Consider the following 24,049-nt stretch of genomic DNA (forward strand, 5'->3'; position numbering starts at 1 on the left):
TACAGTTACGGTTTGTTTAATTTTAAAACACAGCATTCAAGCTCAATTTAACCACAGGTTTTACATGTACACATGTTTAGAGATTGCAAACAAAAAGATGCAAAAAATAAAAAAACAGATTACATCTACAGTGGTTTTTTTTTCCAGAATAAAACTCAATGAAAATCTATTTGACAATATTCACATTAATGAAGCATTGTGCTTGCTACCGTTTCTAAAATGAAAAATAAAAAACTACAAGCAAATCAAATATAAAAAGTTAAAAAATGTGGAATAAACTTTTTAAGAAATTGAAACGTCATTTTCAGCCACTTTTTTTTCTTCATTTTGTAAAAGTTTATAATCTGTACAACAGCCTTTGCATAACAAACAACAAAGAGAATGTGACTACCACCAAAAGAATGGAAATGTTGCATCAGTGTAATATTGATTTACAGAGTGAAAATAATCTGAAAAAGTCATTTTCTTGTCAAACCTTACAAACTGGCCTAAAGTGAAGACATTGAAAAAGATAGTAAAAGAGTTGTGCTGAACGCGTGTGCACGGTCTCAAATCAGGTCAAAATGCACGTCTAAGAAGAAAAGTTGTACAAACATCTCGCTCCACATGTGAAAGGTCATCACGCTTTAGCAGGAAAATCAGCCGATATCCAGATTAAAGAGAGTAAAGTTATCGCGGTCCCTTCACAGCATCCACTCACTCCTATCTACTTTAGTTATAAATGCTAAAACACATTTTAAGAGACACTGCATCGCCAATGCATCACTTTCAAATTCTCTTAGAAGCTGCACTACGCATATTTTCACATAAACCTGCAGTAAGATTTCTGATGGAATAATCACTGAGAGGAATTTATAACTGTGAGCTGCTGCTTTTCATAGAGACGATCATTTCCAGGCAGAGTCAAGGATGTGTGTGTGTGTGGACAATTCCTGCTCTGTTAAGGGAGCTGAGGCTCTCCAACTTAACAGGAGCATGGAGAGAATAACAAGCAGTCTGGTGAAGAGGCAAATGTTGCAGAAGACATCCTGCGTACTCTTTATCGTCGTCTTCAAAAGGGCTGTAAAAAAAAGTCTCTGCTTCCAGTGGTATAAAAACTTTCTCTTTCTATGTATGAACATCGTCATCCCACTGAGACTCTCCTTGTCAAACAGCTGCATTTCCACACTTGTCCTTATTTAATCCTCTCGGAGAATGTGCCAGAATTAAGTTCACAGCTTCATCACTGTTGTGGAATGGTGGCTCATCAATGTGTTACGCCAAAGGAAATAAGCCAAAGGATTGGTCCCAGACATCAGATTCAAAAGGAAATGCAAAAACAAACCCATGTGCGTGTGTGATATACAGTATGGCAACATTAACCGGAGAGTAACGCAAACATAGGAGGGTTGCATTTCAAGTTTCACAAGCAGAAAGAAGCGGAGAAGTCGGGCTGGGAATTTAACCTATTCTATAAGTTTGATGTATGTTCAGTGTGAGAAATAATGTGGGAAAAAACAGTACTCCTCATTGACATGTGTAAGGCATCTCTGTTGCTCCCCCACAGCAATAAAAGAGTGCAGTACAGTACTTCACAAAATAAAACAACAAGCAGTAGTCATCAGTTAGTCCATGAGCACTTCCAGAGTCCTCAACACTGCAACGCCTCATCAGACATGACACTGTTCATGCCATGATGCATTCATGTGTAAAGTAATAGTCGGAGTGTAAACATCAGTCCAGGCGGATGAGCTCCCAGCAACGACTCTCCCAATAACAAACGTCAGCCGAGGATTGTGGGAAACGGAGGAAAAAAGCTTGTGCGCTCCCGTCTAATGAGATGACATTTGATGTATTGCAAAAGCACATTTGGTTTTCTCATTGTAAGTCAAGTGGTGTGGAGGAAAGCGACTGGAGACCATCTAACAGCCCGCTGACAGGATGAGTGATCGTTTGGGTGACAGACCTCAGAGACGTCACCGCTGCAAACGGGGGGGGGAGTCCAGTGTTGGTCTACTGTGACGGAGGGTTGTTGGGGTCTGGTCGGCTGTTGGCCAGGTACTTGGCCCGCATGCTGGAGGTGTACTGAGGAGAAAAACAGAGCACGAAAGAGTTAAAACTAATTCCATGTCAAGTTCTCTCATTGTTAAATATGGCAGAAATTAAAAGATGCATGTTTATGTTGGATAAAGGAACATATTTATAGACTGTGGGAGGAATTCACTATAGGGTTGCGCGGCTTTTGCGCCCGCTAAACCTGCGCAAGACTCTGCCTCATCCTCCAAGCACACGCAGAGGCTTGAATGCACCTCAAAGTGCGCTGTGGAGCAAACAGCATCTCTGTGCTTTGGTGCCGTTTGCGCGTATTTAAACGAGTCATTACGCACACATCCAGGGCAAATTTGGCTTCTTTCTATGCAAATGATCCTCATGGGAAAAAAAACCTAATTCACAAACACCAGCGCTAACAGCACCGCGCACTTAGAATGAACATATTACCGTCTGCAGAGACCTGGTGGTAACTGCGGCACAGTATTATAAGGGCTGTCACGCACAAGTTTACACTAATCATGACGACAAATCCACCTTTTGTGTGAGCAAAAATTGGATTTGTCTGTAAAAACAATCTGTTAATAATATATTGTCATTATTATTATAATCGGGAGACCAATCAGCTGTGCGAGGCTCAACCCCGGCACACTTTGTCTACGTGTGGAGACGGTCTGGAGCGTTACACATGACGGAGATTATTATATGGACGAGCTGCTAAAATGAAGCTGCGTGACAGAGAGTGAAACTACTAAACACCTGTCGAGTCTGCACTTCACAATTAACAGTTAATAGAGCTGCCCCCTCCTCTCCCTGCTCATCATCGATCTGTGCATGGAGTTAAGATCTGTCAGCGAACTAATCAACTAATGCCCGAGAGCGCAGCACGGCGCAGCAGAGAGTAAAGCAAGAGCATAACTGCACGGATATGCGAAACTTCATGGCCGTGTTTGCGCTTGAATGTCATCAGTGCAATTTGCTTTGTGAATCGGACCTTGAGAGAGGGCAGGTAGCGAGCGCAAATGATCAGCGGCCGCAATTCATTCTTAGTGAACTCCCCCCTGTGTTCTTTGATGACTGAGAGGAAATCCCTTCTGGTAAATAAAACATTAAAAACAGAAGCAGAGAAACACAAAAATACACGGTTTGGACATGCAAAAAGAAGCACACTACAGAACAGTTTATTTATCAGACTGTAGAAAATCCTACACAGATTACCTTCCATAACTAGTAACTCCAGAGCGCTGGAATCTAAAGGGATCGTAAATGATTGATGAACATCACAGAAACAGTCACAGAGGACGGGGACACCAGATACAAGGAGTTCTATAAACACTCTCCAGCTTTAGTTGCACTTCTTTCACCTTTTTTCATTAAAACCCTCATTGCACGTCTTTTATATACATTTAGGATGCACCCATGCATTTTGTAACACAAGGCGATACAAGGACACAGAGGCTGCATTTCAAACTCAAACAGAAACACTTAAATGTGTTTGTATAATCCTGTGTGTTGTGATCGCCCTTTAGAGTCCACTAGCACGGCCTGTTAAAGACACACGACTTACCTTTGATGTATCTGCCTCCATTACTGCTACCACATGCAGCACTTTATATTTTACTAGTGTAGAATATTTGTTAGGTTTGCATATACTGACTAATTGAGACATGAAACACCCTACATTCTGAATAATTTTGCAACTTGTACCTTTAAGTAGCAACTTTTCTGTGTTACACACACAATGACTGTTTCCTTTACGCTTTCAAAAGCAGGTGTGAAATGTTTTACTCTCACCCCCCGTGAGTTCACCCTCAAACTCAAGAATAAAGACAGTGTCACAGGATCAGTGAAACGGTTTAACAGCATCCTAATTATATTTAGTCTCTTGTGAGCTCCAGGGCGGAGTCACAGACTCACATGTCCCTCCCATAAGTCTGTGGTGCAGGGGGGAGGGGCAGGGAAACATGCAGCCCAGAGCCACAGGAAACAAACATCAGGTGAGACACCAGGTGGGACACTTAGCAAGAGTCAGGACAGACCAGGAGTGGAGGGAGGAGGGGGTCCAGCAGCCCTGGAGGGACCTGAATCATAGGGTGAGTAGAGCTGGGGGTTTGGGGGGTGGTACAGAGGAGGAACAGGCCAGCAGGTGGAGGAGGCGGGCATGTTTAGTACCTGTTCGCATATGCAGATGAGGTTACCAAAACGATCTTGAACTCTCCGAAGGCTTTAACTGCCAGCTGTGACCGCTGTTACTGTCGGCGGCAGTCAAATACAACTGTGTGGATCCGCAGGAGAAAACAAAAAACCACAAGAAGAGAGTATAGAGAAGATACACAAAGCAGTGTCTAGGTCCAGGGAGACACACAGACACCAGGGAGGGGGGGGTCTCTGGAGGAGGTTCAGGCCAGGGGGGGCAGGAATGAATGACTGAGACTTGACCCTAATACATTATCAAACACCCTTTTCTACATCTGCAAACCTTGTCAACTCAAGCGGAGTTCTTGGAAACCACAAATTAGACACAACATGATACTGAGCTCTTTTTAACAGGTCAGAGCCTACTGCCTACATACTGTGTTTTGGTATGTACATATGTGTGAGTTTGCTGTTTGTCTATAAGAAAGAAGGACTGAGGACCAACAAGGTGTCACTACAATGAGAGTAAGTATCTTATCATAGTGCTATAGACTATTAAAAACATGCCCTCATATCAAAATAGCAATTATAATAATGGTAAGCCATGTTTCTAAATTTGTTTTGTGTGGTGCATACGCTCTTGTGTAAGCTTTTCTTATGGAGATACCGTAATACACAGTGAAGAGCAAGGTTTTTAACAAAAGAACTTTCCCAGAGAACCAAGAACCTTTTGGGAAACGGAGGAAACAGGAACCAACCAGGGCCTTAATTTACTTCCTATAGGACACTTCTGTGGGTAAAAAAGTCCCTGCACAGGAGGCAGGAACTTCGGACTGGTTTGGAAGAAATTGAGGCTGATCGAAGCTACTGGTATCGACGCGTTAGGACGAGGAATGGCCTTTTCTTAATTAAGGACAATCGTGACATAAAAGTGATGTTACGCCCGGACCCCACAGGATCCGTGTCCGCCGCGTTCCGTGACCTCCGTTGTTGATCGCGTCCTCTCTAGTCAATGCTCGTGTTTCCACAGCACGCGCCACGGTCCGTCTCTGACGCGTCCTCTGCTCTGCTTAAAATACACGCCAAGTCTATTTTTGACGGAGGCCGCCTGCAGATCGTTCCAAACAGAAAGTCAGACACTCACGTTTTAAGTAGTTTTCAATTAAGTAGTGTACCAAATGAGAAGATAATCAACCTCAGACGTGTAAACTGAATTGTTGTGTTGTTGCTCTGTTTTAACATTTTTGTTATCGCGTGATTTCGCATTTCCCGCGTGACAATGTAGTTCTCCTGCAATCTCGCGAATTCAGCTGCTTGGGTGGCCCAGAAACGCCTCCTGTGGGCGAGGGCGCGCGCCTCTGATGGACCAGAACCGCAGCGCATACGGAACGTGGCGGACACGGATCCTGTGGGGTCCAGGCGTAAGACTAAGCTCCAGCTAAGAGTAATAAAACAATTTGCTGATGATTTCATGGGAATCATGTTCTACAACAGAAATAGACAGACTCTTTCTGTCGCTTTTAATCATTGGTGTAATTATCCACTTCTTCTAGGGTCTTAAGATGTGGTAAAAACACACACATGAATGTGCTAACATCCTGTTTTGGCCTTTATTTCCAAACTTTCTGCTCTTTGGTGTAAAAGGGCGAATGGTTGGTCCCTCATAAAAAGCTGCCAAAGAACCCCTGAGTTGTTCGTACAGTCCTATTTTGTTCTCATGTTTTGATAGGAAATGTGACACTCACCGAGGGGGGAGGAGACTCTCGTCCTATCAGAGGTGTGTTCTCACAGCGGGAGTTCTGAAAGTTGGCGTTCTGCGCCCTGTTGAAGTAAACACACAGTGAGATCATGATAACAAGTACATAAACCCTACACGCAGCACATGACATTAAACTATATCCTGTATACATGGCGCTGTGCATGTTTAGCAATCCAAGGTCTGATCATACAGAGCCAGATATAAGGGAATCCCATCCCCCAGTTTCCCGAACGCTAAGCTTCACTTATAAGGCAGGGAGCTTTGGGTTTCTCAGGCATCACAGCTGGAGAGGAACAGCTGCATGTGCCGGCCACTGCAGGGCTTTCTATAGGAGAGCTTAGCGCCTCTCTGGAGACATAAAAACTGGCTGCTGAGAACATGAGGTTTCTAATATCAGCCAGGCTGCTTGTGAAAATAAATTATGTACCACTTTAAAGTCAAACTCTCAGCAGTGTGCAGCAGCAGCAGTGACTTACATGTACTCAGTGACAGGTGCATTGCTGACGGTGTGGGCGGCAGCAGGGATGGAGGTCTCGCTGCCGTAGCTGCTGCCACAGCTGTACAGGCTGGGCATGTGGACCCGGTACAGGTTATCTTGGTTTTGCCTTCCCCCGTGGCTCAGAGACTCATCCTCACTGTCCTCCTCGTTCCTGCAAACAACACACAGCAGAGTGAAACCACCACCAGAGGGACCCCCTGTCCTATCCGACAACAAAAGGAGCACAGAAGTGCCACGTGGTGCCGTTCTGTGTTTATTCTCATTTTGATTCACTTCCATCCCTGCCTGAGGGAGAGAAACAAGAAGAATACAGTGCAGTGTGTGAAGCAGAGAGGATGCAGTTTTCCACTGACCTTAATGGGCCCGAACAAAGGCGGTAAAAATAGCCTCATGTAATTGGTTCAGTTTCAGCTGGAAAATTAAAAGCCCTAATTTTGCATCAGGACAATAAATGCATTCGTTCCCCTTGTCGGATAAACGCAGCAGCCTACTTCTGCGGAGAGACCGTGGCTGCACTTGATTCGTCTCAAACAAAGAGGCTCTATAGTGTGTGTGAGGTAAGTATAATGAACTGAGCATGGTCTGTCAAAACAGCAACAATGACACGGACAGCATGGAGCCTGTCTCCCTCTAGTGTTCACCCTTCAGGCCATTTCCTGCATGTTTAATAAATGAGATCATACCACTTCATTCAGTGCATTTTAAATACATGTATTAACCAAAGTGTGCATAGCAGACGTACTCATTCATTAATTTATAATGCTGAAGAAATGCTCATCCTGAATATTAATCAAAAATCTCCAAACTATTTCTATGCTGGCTTCATTATAACAATCAAACAGAAGAAGCTTGGCAGGGGTTACCAAGAAAAACAGGCTGGTAGCATGTAAGCCTCTGCTTTATAACAGGAAGCTCCAGCTGAGATCAAACTGATAAACATGCCCCCCCCCCCCCCCCCTCCCAGTTGGTTAGGAGGGATCAGCTAATTATGTGGTGCAGCTGAGCTGAAGGGCTGTGCCGGGGAAAGCGCTTTCCCCACAGCCATCCTGCAAACCTTATCTGCTGCAGATAGGACAAAGACATCACAATGATTTCACCCCTCAGCTGCAGAAAAAAAAAAGAGACACCAGCTCCGCACAATTAGGGGGGATAACGGGGAAGCAATCTATTTGAGGAAGCAGCTGCAGCCCTCTGGACAAGTCCTGGTGGTTAACACAGCCGTTCTTTCAAAGGTAAACAAACAAATATCTGTGTAGACTTCTTTGTCAATCCATGCTCTGTAAAAATAAACGCTGAAGAGGTTAAAAGAAATACTATCAAACCATAATTAATTGATAAGTTTATCCTCTTAAATTATTTCTCTCTGTGTACACAGTCCTTCAAGCAAAGTTAGCTTAAAAGCTTTTGGAGCGGCCGTGTTTGGTTGTGAGTTGACAGGTGTGTACAGCGGCCGCCTTACCTCTTGCTGTGCCAGGTGTGCGGCACGCTGCAAATAATCGAGCTGAACATCAGGGCAGTGACGAAGGAGAAGAGCACGAGGTAGATGAGGCCTTCCAGTCCATCATAACAGAGTCCCGTCATGGCCTGGACATAGTCCTGCAGAATGGGGAGAGAAAGCTTTAAATATGAATAAAGGTTCGTAAATGATTAGAAATTTAACAACTTAAAGGAAGAGCAAAAGAAGAATGCTTATGTAGTGAAAGGATTCATATGTGGACTCTAAGAAGGTCTAATGCAGCCGCTGTGATTTCTTATTTAAACTAGGTCAAACAAAAAAAAATCATAGTTGGCAAGCTTAAAGGAAGGAAGTCTCTTTTTTTTAACCTTTGCAATATCATGACTGAGAATATCCGTTCTGTTCGCTCTGCACAGCTGAAACACATTACGTATTCTACTTAAGATACTCCAATTCCGATCTGGTGCCGGATCGGGGTGAATGTTTCAGAGAAAAGGAATGCAGAAAGCAAAAAAAGTAGTGCTTCACTTGCACGTGTGCACTCAGAATCTGGAAGCCACGGAGGAACAATCCTCCAAAGCATTCACACAGCCGAGCACTTGTCATCCAGCCAGCTTCATAAATGGTACAAAGCCGCCATCAAATGGACAAGAGCTCACAAAGAGGAAGGGAAATGTTATTTATGGTGACAGGTGAACTCAGCTGCACGAGCAGAAAAGAAGGGATTACTTTGTACAACTACGCTGAAGCTCCAAAGATGTCACAGCAAATCAATCGACAGGTCCTTTTTTTATCAGACGTGGAGAAACCTCCCAGTAAGATCGTCTCCGTTTATAAGCCTGCTCCTCGCTGCTCACCATGTGAAGGCTGCGGCAGTCCACCAGGGCGGTGAGCTGATGGAGACTGATCTCTGTGGTGTTCAGTATCCCCTGGATCTCCTCCAAACTTCCCTGGAAACAGTTTGGAAACAGGATTATTTGAGCTAGTGAAGCTAGTGAAAAGTCATTGTTAAATCACTGGTTATCCATTCTAGACACATGTATGAGGGGTGTGTCTCCCATCAATATACAACAGCACAAAGCAGCTCGAGCTGAAATAGCATATTTTAATGTACAATACATTTAAAAAGGGACTATTCCCCCTCTTCCTCCACTTATCATTACAGCTCCAGCGCCAAATACGTCCGATTGGCCGATAAAGACGTTTTCACCAGCTCAGCACATTTGTCTGTGCGGGCATGTGAAGTGAAATATGCCTCTCTCGATTCCCAATGTCAGCTCTCATTTGTGCCTCTGTCAACACAGTGTAAGGACCAGCGCTGGACAATGGCCCAGTGTTGTATTGACAAGGGCCAGTGAAAGCCTAATGCAGCTAAATGGACATAATGCAGGTCCCAGGTGGGCCGTCAGCAGGTCTTTATGTGGACAGGTGCACTTCACTTCTCTGCAGGTCAGTTGTTCGGTCCCACTGAATGGGATATTCTGTCATCACAAACGGTACAATACAGCAGGACGGCTTGTTGCGTGGAGAGGGGGTGGGGGGGGGGTTCGTGGACACAGCTAGCCTTCAGTGTGAAGTGAAACATACCTTAGTTTGTGTGTACTCTCTGGTGGCAGAGCGCAGCAGTTCAGACACGTCATCCTGCATCTCCACTAAAGCTTTGTGGCTCCCGGAAAGTTTCTGCAATAAAGAATAAATACTTTAGCGAGCATCTCAAGAGTATTTCCATTTCTTTAATGTTTGTAGTCCTGTGAAAGCATGCTGACAGCTTAAAGCTTATACTTTATATATATATATAGCTCCCTTCTTCCTCACAGTCGTTCTATCAATAGATGCCTGGACTTCAATAGCACTCATAACTTGTGATTTATTAATGTGGTTTGCAACATAAAATGTAGGTAGTCCATTAAAGCAAACTATAGATTCCCAGTAAAAGTGGCGTTCACTTCTCTATCTTCTAAAACACATGCACTCATGCAGGCGTTCGCTATCAGCGCGGACACACAGGAAAAGCAGCTCTGCATCCTGCCGGATGAATGGAAAGTATTGTGCGATTGCATGGAAAAAAGTCCAGCTTTGAAGAAATGGGAGTGGCTTGTTGTGCCCACTTGAATTCTTACCAATAACAAGGTCATACATGACATGCAGAGAGTATGTCTATACGATTGTGAATGCTAGTGTTTTATGCAACAAACCTGCTGGAAGGGGTTGGTTTGTTCCAGACTGCAGCTAAGATAGTACTTCAGGATATCTGGAAAGAAAAGGACAGAAGAAGAAGAGAATATGTAGACAAAGCCACTTGCATTCACATGAAAGGCTGCGTCTGGAACAACTATTTATATAAGCCAAAGCCCAACCGATAGTCCAAACCTCATTAATGTCAGATTTCTGTCAAAGGAGAGCAGCAAAAGCACTGAGAAAAACACACCTGAACAAGTGGAATTTTGGCCCTTTTATGTGTCAAAAAAAATGATAGATTGCAAACTGACTGATTGTATCTGCTCCATTAAACATGAAAGAAGAAGCCCACGCAAACAGGAAACATGAAGCTTTATTTCCTGCCGAGAAATCTGAATGCTTCAACCTTTAAAAACATAATATTAGAGCTGAAATGATCGACAGAAATTGCCGACATTTCTGATAATGAATTTTTTAAAAAGGTCCATTTCAAATGGAAATGCCAAAAATTCTCAGATTCAAGCTTCTTGTGTTCTTAAAGGGCCAGTTCGCCGATTTTCAATCTCAGTCCTATTATGCTATTATTAGGGGCGTAACAATACGTCAATCTGGATCGATATATCGATTCAATGACCAACGATACAACATCATTGATGCAAAATGCAAATATCGATCCATATCGTGATCCCCCATCTTAAGTGCACCTTCCCACGGCAGGGCTTTACCATTTCCACAGCTCCGAGGTCAGCTAGCGCTTCCCACTCCACAACAGCTTTGTGGAGTGGGAAGCGTACTTTAAAAAAAAAGAATGGATTGTAATTTCTTTTTATGTTCGTGCTTTTATTTTCATGTTTTTCAGAGTTCAGGAATACATTTTGTGAAACAAAATTTTTGTTGCTTTCCTTGAGTTGATGATATGAATGTAATGGATTGTGTTAATGGACATATATTGTCTCATATCGATTGCAAGCCCCTGAATTGAATCAAATCCAAATCGTATTGTGGCAGACTTTGTGACATCGCTGTTCAAAGAATCGATATAATATTGCATTGTTGTGAAACTTGCAATTTACACCCCTAGCTATTATGGGGAGCTAATGCCATTATGGTTGTAAAAAGAAATGAAATTTCGCTCTGTGCCTTTGGAGGACGCTATCCGCAACGGGCCCTGGAAAACCTCCGCCAGACTACGTAATACGAGTCATCTGGCGGAGGACAGGGAGCTCGCTAAACTACACTTCCTCAATCTAGGACGCCCGCCTCCGATGTCATGTCTCATTCAAAATCGTCAGGTTTGAAATGTAGGCTGCAGACCTGAAGATTTTATAGACGATCCACCAGCACATTCTCGTCGCATTTAGGATTCTGTACCACACTGAGCCATTGCCTGCAGCTAAACAGTATTTCACTCCAGCGTCTCTCACTGGACTGTTCCTTTCGGAGGGAGGCGTGCAATGCACGCTGGATGTTGTAGGAATATAGAACAATGAGCTGTTTGTACATTTTTTTCCACCGCTATGGCGTCAATTTCAAATATTATTTTTTCTATCGATAACAGAGAAAACCAGTTTTGACTGACAGTGGCTTTTTTTCCAGGGGCGAATTGCTCCTTTAATGTTACAGGAAAGGTTGAGAGATTAATTGGTCAGGAAGATATATCGGCCAGTGTTAGCTCTCCCACTGATACATGTGAATCTGGATATATGTCACTTATACGCAAAAAGAAAATGCAGCCCAAATGCCAAACTGGGATTGAGGTAACTAGTGTTGCCACCATTTGTCTTAAATACCCATATCAGTATCTGTCTGGCTTTAATATATTTTGGACTGTAAGTTGGAAACATGTTTTTATTTCTGAGTAAAAATGCACTTTAGGTGTATTACTTGGAAGAACTGACATGGAGGGGTGGTCAGAGATTTGTACACACTCTCTAAGGACTAGCATTTTGATCATGGCCCTTCCTTGACTGCTCCTTCCTATATGACCGGGGGGAATGTAGTTATGTCTGTTATTTTGGTATCTCTTCTTTTATGGTGCATTGTGCTTTCTCATCTGAGTCACTGCTTCAGCTGCCACCGTTGTGTTCTGGGAAAGAGGCCAGAAGCCAACAAACAGACCGATGCAGAGGCATTTGATTCTATTTTCTAGCTTTGTCGTGTCGCTGTTGTCATGTTCGAGCCTGACTGCTTCTGTAAGCGTGCTCCCGCTGAGTTAATCCGGAGTTCACACATGCTGTAATAATATGAATTAATTTGCTTTTCTTTTGAAGGAGCAACACTTAAGCAACAGCAGAACACAGAGCCAATGATTTAACCCTTGCTGTCACAAAGAGCCTCCGGTAAAACGACACAAAGGGTGTTTACTCTGGAATTACTGCTGGATCACCACATGACCAAACATGTATTTCTCACAGTAAACCATACACCAAGACAGGCTGCAATTAAGGCCTTTTTCTTTGACATGCTATTACAACCCACTCCAGTTACTTTTTCGAACTCACAGCAGTGTAGGAGTCGCTGAGAAATCCTGAGTGGTTTACAAACTACAGCAACGTCCACAAATACAAGCTGGAAGAGCACCACGGTCAACCTTACAGATTGTGTAAGTGAAGTGACTCACTCAACACTGCTGTGTCAGGAGCTCGTTTCCCACTCAGTCGAGTGAACTCATGAGGGAGGATTTCCGGTCTGGAGAAGTACATGTGAAGCAAGCCTCTGTCACACATTCACCCACACGCAAATATCAGGAGGAGCAGATTTGTTGGAGTCAAATTCGTGGTAATGTAGAACTTGCTGATGCCTTATTCACAGGGCTGAATTCGACTCCTCCGCCACTGACTGTCAACTGTGCTGCTGACACACAGAGTAAAATCTAGCTGCCAATATACAGTGGGTAGAAAGACGACTCATTCATGGGCTGTATTTATTAAAAAAACAAGTTCAGGAAACATCTTCATGTGATTCTATCATCAGCCCTTTTTTACACTGCAACTCACCCACAGCGCCATAACGAAGCTCTGATGTCATGCCACCTTTGCTATTTTACCTTGGGCCGTTAACACTGATGCAGTATCGCCTCTGTTACTCCCTCTGATGTCGGCCCAGAGGCAAAATGACTTCGCCCCACCATTCCGCCTTTTTGTGTCTGAAGACGAGGTGTAACAGAGGTGTAATAATCCTGCCTTGAACTGGCAGTGTGAATGGGGCTTTAGCTTTTGCCCCTGTTCCATACAAAGAGACTAGAATTACCACTGCACTGTGAATGCCTCAGCCGACCAGCGAAGCTGCAGGTTACACTAGAGATGCACCATATCGGATTTTTTGCCGATATCCGATATTTTCCAACCCTTTTTGCTTATGTCGATACCGATACATTACCGTTACATTATATGTTTTTTTCCACCTTATTGCAGAGAACATCAAGTCTCCCCTGTTGTGGAATTGATATCACGCCTAAAATATATTAAATGAAGAGTATAAATGAGTATTTAAGCAGAATTAAAGCGTTGTATTATTGGCAGAAAATATCGGCAGAAAAATGAAATATCTGCCGATGCGTCATTTTAAAGCCATTATCTGCAGATACCGATAACTTGCGGATAATATCGTGCATCCCTAGGTTACACTCATGTCTGTCCAGGCTCATATCATACTGAAGATTTGAACATTTTTACAATGTTGACTTTTGGTTTCACATGGGACTAAAACTCTGGTCTCCTTGGTGAAAGTGTCGTTTGTACAACCTAAACATCGCCACCAATATGGATTTGTGACTTTTTATATTACGTGAATTGACTTCCACCTTGGTGAGGACAGTTTTTGCTTTAAAATCGATTGTCATTATGATATCAGAGAACAGATAGCGATATAGACTTCACAAGAATGCGACCTAACCGTGATGTGTATTCTTGAGACCAAATGGAGGTTCAAATTTTCAGCATTTTCCTGGAGGCGTTCCTGGAATATCTTGCACAATAATGGGACAGCTTCATCATTGTGTCCTCCTCGTGTGAAATTTGGTAATAATTAGTATATGAATTATTGAGTTTTTGCCAAAAATATGCCTTATGAGATCACACTGATTTTTCATCCTCAAGTTTCTAGGGGGTAACTGAACAAATTCAAAGAAACTTCTTAAAGGTTTTCCTGAGACATCCTGTTAGAACGACCAGACGTACATGCATAATGGCTTGGTCCCAAAGCCTAAAAATAAAGAACCTAATGTGCGCATAACTCAGCCGACAATAAAGCTTCATTACAATGACTGGGACAAGAGCTGAGAGCTGTTCAGTTTTACAATCCAAGTATTATTTGGGCCTACAGTCAGAAGATTGCTCATCTACTGGACAGAAAATTGGCAGCACATGATCCCACCAGGTGAAAATATTTGGCAAAAAGAGTCACATCAAATCTGTTCCCGTCCCTGGAGCTTTAGTTTATCTTCCTTTTGGAGTATCTTGTTATTATCAGCAGTTATATTTATTCCTCGTATGAGAGCCCTCAGAGATGGAACTCATCTTTGTCACTGCTGCTATAATTTTTAACAGGAAACCATCTGAATAACAGAGAGAAGCAGGCTGCTACATGACAAACGTCCCAGACGAACTCTCTCTCTGTTTGTTTGGATTAAGACCATTTGTCTGGCATGAGTGTGCGATGGAGAGAAAGCGTGAAAACATAACAATGAGGGTTGTTGAAATGATGCAAGTTAGGGGAAATATAACAGCTTTAGTAATAAATTCACCGGAGTAATAACACACTTTTTGCTATCCAGAGATTTGTCTGGTGCAATTTCATGAAGAGCGTTGAAAACATACAGCAACAGAGTTAGAGATCCTTTTTGAAAGGTAATATTTGTTGAAATATTACCATAATGGTTAACTTAATTCAAAAGTCAGAATAAAGAGGAACTTCTTCAAACGGCTGAACAGTGAACATGCATTATAGAATAGAAATAGAACTGAAAATGTCCCTCGTGCAGGAAACAGCCTCAAGGAGAACCGCCTCATAGCTGCGGTGTTATTAAAGTGTAGTGCATGGATAACTTGGTGCTCATGGTTCAGAGGAAATCTTGTACAGTAGATATTTAATAGAGGAGAGCAGACATGGGCAATTTCTAAAACTGATGTTGGAAAAAAAGCTCATCAAGAGGGCAGAGAGGCTTCTGTGTTTATATTTCTGAGCAGCATCTCCCCTTTTTCTTTCAACAACTGAAGAGGGATGTAGGAAACACACTCTGATCCTCCGCTCTTATCTCCTTCACACACACAACACAGCACAGCACTCCCACACATAAACGAGGCAGAAGCGCTCACGCTCCCCCCCATCATGGGACAGATTGGCCAATTACTTAAACGAGACACGTTAGAGAGGCTTCTGCACTGCTTAAAAAGGCAGCCTATTGCCCTCTTGACCCCGGCTGCAGATGTGGCAGTATTTTTTATGTGGTTTACAGGGCACGGACGAGACAAGCCCCACTTTATAGAACAATGCTTTCTCACTGTTGAACAATAATCAGAGCACAGAGGGCAGACCCATTTCAGGCTAACATGTCCACTGCAATTTGAGATGATTTATATTCACCACTGTCATAACAGCAAGGCAATCTCAGCACCACATGAATGATGCTTGATGTTAATGGCTCCTACCTTGATTGATGACTGCGTACTGGTTAACCACTTTGGTGACATACATGTCGGGAGCAACGCAGAAGTCACTGGAGGTCTAGAAAAACAAGAAAACAAAGACTTCAAAATGAGGAAGACGCAAATGTTAGGAAATTCCCACTGCTTACAAAGGTTACAAAGGAGTCGAACAAGTTCACAAACACAACACCAGATGCGAGTAATTGATTGAAGCTTTTACAATGAGACAAGCTGACTTCATCTCAGCTGAGCGCAATAACACAAACTAATCAATATTGTAGTTTTGTCTCCCTAAATCAGCCAAATTAGCTGCTTTGGTGAGCTCAGTCTCACCACCGCAGATCTGTTGCAGCATGCACATTGTGCTTTTACATGTCTTGTCATTCTTTGCCACATTTCTGACTTATGACTTATGACTTATTATAAGAGACTAATAAGGAGAAACGCTCCTCCTCCGTGGCCAAATCCTGCATTCTTGGCTGCACGGACACAAATCGTGTTAGCCAATTAAACATAATGAACCGTGCAGCTCTACCTGGAAAACAGGATCACGCTCTGACGGAGACGCTTACCGCAGAGACGGCCAACTCCAGCCCCAGGGAGACCCAGCTGATTACCAGAGCCACGACGCCAAACAAGCACACGCTGGGGAGAGCAAGGAGAGGTGAGGAGTTTAAGTACAGTATCATAGTGCAACAACAATCCATATAGTGTAGAGGGAGATATGTGTCAGCTAAGTTAGCTGGTCAAACCTTGTGACTCAAATTGGATCAGTTTTCTTTAGCAGATTAATCTAATTTCCAAACAATCGTCAACTTAAAGCATGAGTATAAAACTAACTATTTGTTATAGAGAATATAGACTATGGTATTTTATCTGCTGTTGAGGTAAAACACTAACAGGTCCATGCTGAGACTTTAGTGCATTTACCTTATTAATTTTTACTGCCTATAAAATGCAAACAGTGTTTTTATAGCTGCTCTATTTAAATAAAACAGCAACTAACATAAAAAGCCTGCCCTGTAGATTTAAGAGCGTCATGAAGCTTGATTAGTAATCACTAAACCACCCAAGGCAAGATGCTTATGCTAAATGAATGGTGACCAAGTTGATATTTTATAGCATGACCGACTAATAAGACGAGCTGTCCCTGCTTAGTTTGAAGGCTTCATGTGCGGTAACGACACTCATTCTGTAACAACAGCTTAAATAATTTCCCAGGGGACAAACATTTCCATTAAGTGTCTTTGCAGCCGCGATCGTGTAATGAGACTCACCCTATGAGCGTTCCCTTGGAGTTGCGGATGAGTCCAAACAGCACCAGGAGGCAGATGAGGACGTCGAACAGTAGCAGGCCTATGTAGCCGAGCCACCTGTGAGGACAAATGTCGTTAACGACACATGGCTGAGAGCAGCACAGCATACCATCTCGCAGGGAAACAGAGCTCTGGCTTTAGGGCAAGCACAATAACTCGGTGTATAAAACAGACTTGTAATACGTTTTTTTTTCATCTAAAAAGTGGGCTGTGTCCTGTATACTAGTGCGACCAATATACCAGTATAAAATGTAGAGAGGTATTTTATTGTGTTATGGCATTTTACACAGACGATGGCGCTATAATTTAGCTAAAGCTTTGCCACCGACTTGCGGCGTCTTGATTGCCAGTGCAGCACCGGTAGCTAGCAGGATAGCAATTTGACATGGCGAAAACAGATGGTAGGCTAGAATTTTTATTCATAAATAGCTATAGAACACCTTTTTCCCTCTGGCATAACCCCCAAAACAGACTGCGACTAATATTCTGGTGCGACTTATAGTCCGGATTTTACGGTAGCTCATAAAAACTAAGAGAAATACTTTCAGAATGAAATTGAAATAAAGTTCAAACCTATGCCAAGAAGATTTTTGCTTGCTTAAATAAATAAATAATTGCTATTAAAATGTGCCGTACGAACTGTACTTTCTTGTCAACCACATTTGTTGTTTGCATATTTCAAGGGGAAAGGATGTTGCCATACGGGTGACTTCAAAGAAGCTTTCTCCGTCATCTCACACTACTGCAATGACTATTGTTTCTCCTGAAGTGCAGCTGCAGATAAGCTATGCTGAAATGTTGTAATTCAACTCAGACTTGTGCTTCGATTGTAAATTTAGAATCCAAATCAACAAAGTCGCGCAGAGCTGCAGATACAGGTGTTCATTTTCTTGAGTTTATAACCACAAAAGAGTCATTTAACATTTATTTTTCATGTTGTGTGTGGCTCTTTGTGAAAACATTGTAAGCCATTTAGTAAGCCACTTCCTGTTTTACGGTTTAAGACTTACCCGTAAGCAAACTCGATACAGCAAAGGGGGATTACCAGACTGGGAAAATAAATTCGAGTTTGAGACCTTGATTTGCCGAACAAGTAAAGCTGATTCCTTGCTGTCTTAGCTTGCATCTGCTTCCTACCTCAGAGTTTAATTCTTAAACACATCCAACTGTTTGGCCTCGGGGAGGAGAACAAGTAACTTTTCGACAATATATAAACTCAGAGGAGTGACAGCAAAGTCTTCACAAGGCAGAGAATAAGTTGAGGAGCATGTGTCTGAGTGCAAATGAATCATGCTCCACTGTTGTCTGAGATGCCTTCATGCTATAAAGACTGCTGCTGCTGCTGCCACACCTTACTAAGATAAGCTTTACTGTGCATTTTTGTTTATGGCACTCTTTGTGATTGCAGAGACTGCACCATTTCAGTCTTACCTGTACCAGTCATAAAGCTCAATCTTTACGGCCAGCTCCTCCAGGGAGATGTTGGTGTTGTCCCAGAAGGGAATCTCCACCATCTGCCTGACCAGCTCGTCCAGCTGGCCCTGCAGCTTTTGGATGATGGACAGGTAGTCTGCATGCTGTGCGTACTGGCCCTCAAGCTGTTGCAGATTGTCATCTACAGTCTGGTTCAATGAGGATGTACTGTCATATACCTGGACACAGCACAGGGACAAACAAGGGCATGATGGGAGAGGAGAAGAAGCTGTACGGGGAAACACAGGATGCTCATGGCAGAAGGGCGATGAATTATTAAAACTGCTGGCATAAATTGTGCTCTCAGTCTTACCAGCTTCTGCACCCCAGTGATTGTGCGGTTAGCGTGGCGCAGGGAATACGTCAGCCGATTCACTCCATCACAAGTCTCGCCGTTCCCATAGAAACCGACGGCAATGCCAGCGCTGAGGGGAGACAAAGGGAAGGGAGGGGAGACAGGGTGGTGAGGAGGAGGGATTAGCCAAAAGAGACACAGAGAGGAGACAGAGAAGAGAGCGAGCGAGGGGGATAGCGGGGCAGGGAGAGAGGCGTGTGAACTCTACATTAACCCTGTCGGTTCAGACCCCAGTCAACGGGCTCCTTTCAGCTCCAGCAGAAAGAGTCCATACAGAACCATGGAAACACAGAGGAATGGACCAGCTATGCTCCAAACCCCACACCAGGGCTGACAAAGGCTGTACTGAGGCAGGAGATCAGCTCTCATTAGCACAGACAGGCCTCAGGTTGCAGAAAAACAGTTCCGCCAACTGCATGAGAAACACTTTCATTGGGTCCATACACATAAAAAACATAGACGCTATTACTGACATTGCTCTGCATGTTCTTTGTATTTCCACTGACAAATGTCATGTGCTCATGAAACGAGAAGCTCTATCTCTTCCTGTGCTGCAGCTGTTGGTCCTTTTGATAACCCCGACCCTATGCCAGAGTGGATTTCATCAAGTAGGATCACGATAGGTGAATCGCTCCAAGATAAGTCAGACCAAGTCTAACGCCGTTCAGCCAACAGCACTCAGAGGATCAATGAGTTTTCCCCTCTTCCGAGAGGGCAGCTAATCTCTTCCGCTCAAACTCTGCGGCGGTGTGAAAAAGGTGGCAGGGGCAGAGTCGCAGCGAAAACAAAACCAACCTCCCTGCTGTGATGTGAACTGTGGAAACTCTGTGATGTTCTTTCCTATCGAGGAAAAACACTTAAAAAGAACAGCGGAAACACGGAAAAAAAAATTGGGATAATCCCAATATTGTAGTGCGGCGCTTTGATCGAGTCCATGCTTGGCATCGTCGCTCAAAGATCAAAACTAAAACAAAGCGCAGAAATGTTCGCTCTCTTCCTGCTTTGACTGAACACACATTTGTGAACACACACACACACACACACACAGATACAGTGATTGTAATGCAGTTCTTGTACTCATCAGGTCTCCCAGCTCTTTGTGCTACTCTGAATCAACAATGATGGCTCTCCAGTGGGACATGAACAGACGGAAGAAAACAGGAAACTAATTCAGTGTTTAAGGAAACAAAGCAGGTCCAGATGGTATAGTTGTCATCATCAACTTAAAAAATAAGAGTTACAAAACACAGCATTGAAGCCAATGTATATAGGTCAAGTCTGGTGTTTGTGTTGTGTAAGTTATTTTATGAGGCGGATTTGATGGCAGAGCACTGCATCAAATCTCTGTGAGTAAAAACACATGTGTGACAGCTGACCTACAATAAAGGATCACAATGTAAAATGAACAGGACAGGTGACTCTGCTTTGGGGATGTCCAATAACAGGGACTGAATCACCACCACACCGCTCCTGTGTTTACACTCACCTGCACACAAGTGTGGCGATGATGACACACCAGGCCGTGCAGCAGCAGTCGGCGTTGGGCTGCTCCTCGCTTTTGTTCCGCCGGCAGCACAGACAGATGGAGTAGATGAGCAGGAACAAGAGGTCCAGGGCCAGACAGGCGAGAGCCAGACCTCCCAGTAACAGGATAGACTGATGGACAGAAGTAGAGAGTAATGGAAACTTCATTGCTGATAGCACTCTCGCATCAATAACAGTGAAGATAATGGGCCTCCAAAGTGTCCCGCAGAAAAAGACCGCACAGTATGTTTGAAGCAGAGCTTTAAATTGATTGCCTTCTCTACTACAGGGTATAATACAATATCATTTTATTTATGTGCGTGCATTGAAAGGTTTAATACATATTTTAAGCGCTTTGCAGCCTTGGATCTTTGTCCTAGATTATAGCAAGTGAGTGGATCATGCAATCAGGAGACATTTAAAAAAGTTGGAAAAGACAAATTTGAAGAAGATTAGAACAGTCTGTTTATTTAGGTCCACCATGTGTGAATGAAATGACAAAGAAATGGAGAGATAAATGGTAGATAGATGCTGCATTTTACAACTGGCGACTTTATACATAGGCAAATTTCTCAGGCTTGCAGTAAAGCACCCACTGTCATATTGAAACCTCTCAGCCAACAGCAGCACTTCCTATGTAGGTCAGACAGAGGGCCACTGTGTTCACTGTACACTCCTGAGGATTCACGGCTGGGGCACATTTCCATCCTGCCCCTTTTGTTTTGTTAAAAAAACCACATGCAGGGTTGCTCTATTTGTTCACTTTTCTCAACACCGCATCCCAGTGACGGACACGCCCTGATGCAGCGGCTGTCAACCATCATGGCAGCCCTTGAACTCTGAACATTTAAAGGCTCAAAGCACAGGCAACAGGGAGTTTCGTGTGACTACTCCAATGATCCAATCCTGTTAAGTGTTGACTTTGATAAGAGCAAAAGACAGACTGGGTATTTAGACTCTAATACGGCTGAATGACACGACTCCTGTATGTTGGTCCCCACAATTCTACCTAATCCAACAGCAATCCAGGAGCAAAAACTATATCCCTGCTGCATGTTACTTCTGGTACCTGGCTTTCAAATCATCAGTACAAGATGTAAGTGGGTAAGTCAGCGACTCACAGGGATGCATCAGCATGACGTAGCCCTACAGTAAGCACCACTCACAGCTCAGCCATCTGGACAAGTCAAGACTTCCCCTGAAGGCAGAGTGAGAGCTATGGAAATTAGCAGCCTGCAATGACAGCGGGTTTATAATTGTAAGCTCGCCTGATGACAATCTTTTATGTTTTGCTTTAGTGAGTAAATGTGCTGAAACAGCTGTATTTCCTGTGTATGTAAACAAAATGTACATTGCTTCAACCATCAACTGCATATCTGTATTCTCTTAGCAGAGATGTTGTTTACAGTGGTGCAAAACATGTACTAATGTAGCCATTATGCAGGCAATAAAACCTTCCAGTATCCTACCAGGAATGAACACTCCCAGTGTAACAACTATGAGACATTTTTTAGCAAATGTTATCTAGTGCCACTTCAAATAAGCTACAAATTCCCTAAAATAATAATTTAGTCTGAACTAGAGCCCGTCCTTCTCACTTATTCATGACCCAAGGATCACGGCCAACATCTAGTGACAACAAATATCTCACAACAATAAAAGTTAGTCGAAGCAAAACAGGAATGTGTTAAGTTTTACAGTCTAAATTACTTCTCATATCCAAACAAAGGTGCCTTTATTGGCTTCTGGAAAGTACTGCGACTGATGAAGATGTCTGGAACATGGCTTCCTCTTTCTCAGGGAACCGTGATTCACTTCTGAATCATACTTCCACAGAAAAAGGGAAGGCATTGTTATTCTATGACTTCCACTGATGTCTGCCTTTTTTCACTTGTATTAAAAGTTAACCCTTTATATCCTGTGACGTCATCTGCCGTCAATTGTGTCTTAAACTAGAATGCTACCCAATCATTAACAGGACACTCGGGGAATTTTAAAAACCACAGAGGATTAATAATGAGGCATTTCCCGAAAAGGAAAAACACTTAAAAGATCAATTAATAAACTAATTGACGACAACAACCTCACAGTTGAATCAGCTGTTTCAGCATATTTTAAAGCTATCAAGCTATCCTTAGACTCAGACATGGGTCAAACATGTCCTTCACAGGTGTTACTTGATGATGATCCCATGTTTACACAAATGCAGCAGAAAATATGCAGACTAATCCCCCTGAATAATGTAAATCAAATCTAATAGGTGTCTATACCAAACACTTTTCAAAGAGAGATGACCTGCACACCAACAGACAGGTAAGAAAACCAATGGCATAAGTATAAATGAGAGGATAAAACAGCCAAATTACCAATGCACTGTGAAGCAAAGTATCACTTTGCCTAAATGTATAACTTGTCTTTAACATTAACCATGTGAACAAATATATATGGGTCAACTTAGGTGGCTTGGATCACACTATACAATGCCAGCTGGCTGGTGTCTGGAAAGGGTCAACACAGGGATAAAATGACTACACGCAGATGGTGACATGGATCAAAGGTGATAGGAAAGAACAGGTGTAAGCAAGTCACCTGTCACTGAGAAAAACTATTCATTTAAAGCATAAAGTAAGGCATACTTCATGCTTGAATAAAGTATTGAACACAAACACATCCTCCATATTTTTCAGTGAACATAAACCACAAACTTTTTTGTAAACATTCCTGTCAGCATCTTAAGGATAGCTTGAATAGCAATTTCTAAGGTCATTTGATACGAGGCAAAGGAGGTGTTCTTTACCTGTTGATATGTCCAGTCCTCTGGTTGGAAATCACTGCTTGTTTGCTCAAACTTGAGGTTGAAATGTGGAAGTCTGTGCAGAAGATTCACCCACCATGGTGGAGAGTAGCTGACCACCGCAGCCATGGCTAGTCAAAGAGATCCACTCAGAGGACGAGCAGGCAGAGATGTAAACACAGAGAGGGGTCCACTTCAGAAACTCACTGTGTATACGTAATGAAAGACAAAAACAAAAGCAGTATGGCTCATTTAGTATCAGACATTATACTACCTAGTAAAGTAGAAATGGTGTATTGGAGTTTTATCACTTATCAATACATGATGCTGATATAATTTATGGTTCAGTGTTTGAGTACAAGTACAGACAGAACTACAGCTCTGATGTTGCTAGCAGCTTGCTAATGCTAACATGAACTAGTAGCTGTAACCTCGGGGATCTCACGCCCAGCCGAGCTAGTTAGCTTGTTAACCTGTTAACGTTTTGTTACAAGCGATAACTGGAGTAACTTGTAATGTAAGCAGTCTACACCAGAGTGCCGTAGTTCATTTAAAATTCAAAAACAGTCCATTGTTAAAAGTAGTTTTACCCGTAATGTTAGCTCGAGTTAACTCGGCTAGCGTTAGCCGGTTTAGCTTCTGGTTAGTTCAGTCCGCTGAGAGTCGCATAGCAACAAGAAGTCTCTTTTGTTCCTCTTGACATTCTGCTCTGCGGTTAGTTACATCCTGTTTTGTTTAGTTGGTAATCCCGCAGTTCATTTCTGCAGTTCTCTTCCAGCGCAACAGCTCAAACAAGCACCTCCGAGTTCAACCTCCATCCAGTCATGATCCGAGTGCAGGCAGACTGGGGCTAGAGCGGTGACTGTTCACGACATTCACCGAGCTG

At 43.1% G+C, this 24,049-nt stretch overlaps 1 protein-coding gene across 1 annotated transcript; it reads right to left on the minus strand.

Moving 5' to 3' along the window:
• ttyh3a (tweety family member 3a) lies at nucleotides 1-24,026 on the minus strand. The gene is made up of 15 exons (XM_069674730.1): nucleotides 23,754-24,026; nucleotides 23,167-23,369; nucleotides 20,332-20,501; nucleotides 18,804-18,915; nucleotides 18,449-18,669; nucleotides 16,979-17,074; nucleotides 16,274-16,346; nucleotides 15,705-15,780; nucleotides 10,074-10,129; nucleotides 9,466-9,558; nucleotides 8,736-8,828; nucleotides 7,882-8,018; nucleotides 6,400-6,573; nucleotides 5,910-5,985; nucleotides 1-2,064 (listed from the first exon to the last, which is right to left on the minus strand). Exons 2-15 carry the CDS (start codon nucleotides 23,290-23,292, stop codon nucleotides 1,993-1,995), a joined length of 1,575 nt encoding a protein of 524 aa, XP_069530831.1. The 5' UTR covers nucleotides 23,293-23,369; nucleotides 23,754-24,026; the 3' UTR covers nucleotides 1-1,992.
• Nucleotides 24,027-24,049: the final 23 nt, after the last annotated feature.

Source organism: Semicossyphus pulcher, unplaced genomic scaffold, assembly GCF_022749685.1.
Source record: "Semicossyphus pulcher isolate SPU_LCO1_2020_fin unplaced genomic scaffold, fSemPul1.0.p SCAF_23, whole genome shotgun sequence".
Taxonomy (NCBI): Eukaryota; Metazoa; Chordata; class Actinopteri; order Labriformes; family Labridae; genus Semicossyphus; species Semicossyphus pulcher.

Excerpts from the sequence above, each read along its gene's own strand:
- ttyh3a (XM_069674730.1), bottom strand. The coding sequence starts at position 23,292 with ATGGCTGCGGTGGTCAGCTACTCTCCACCATGGTGGGTGAATCTTCTG. Across the intron at positions 18,670-18,803 it reads TCACTGGGGTGCAGAAGCTG|GTATATGACAGTACATCCTC; the intron begins GTAAGACTGAGA and ends TGCTGTGTCCAG. Across the intron at positions 5,986-6,399 it reads GCACCTGTCACTGAGTACAT|GGCGCAGAACGCCAACTTTC; the intron begins GTAAGTCACTGC and ends TTACTTCAACAG.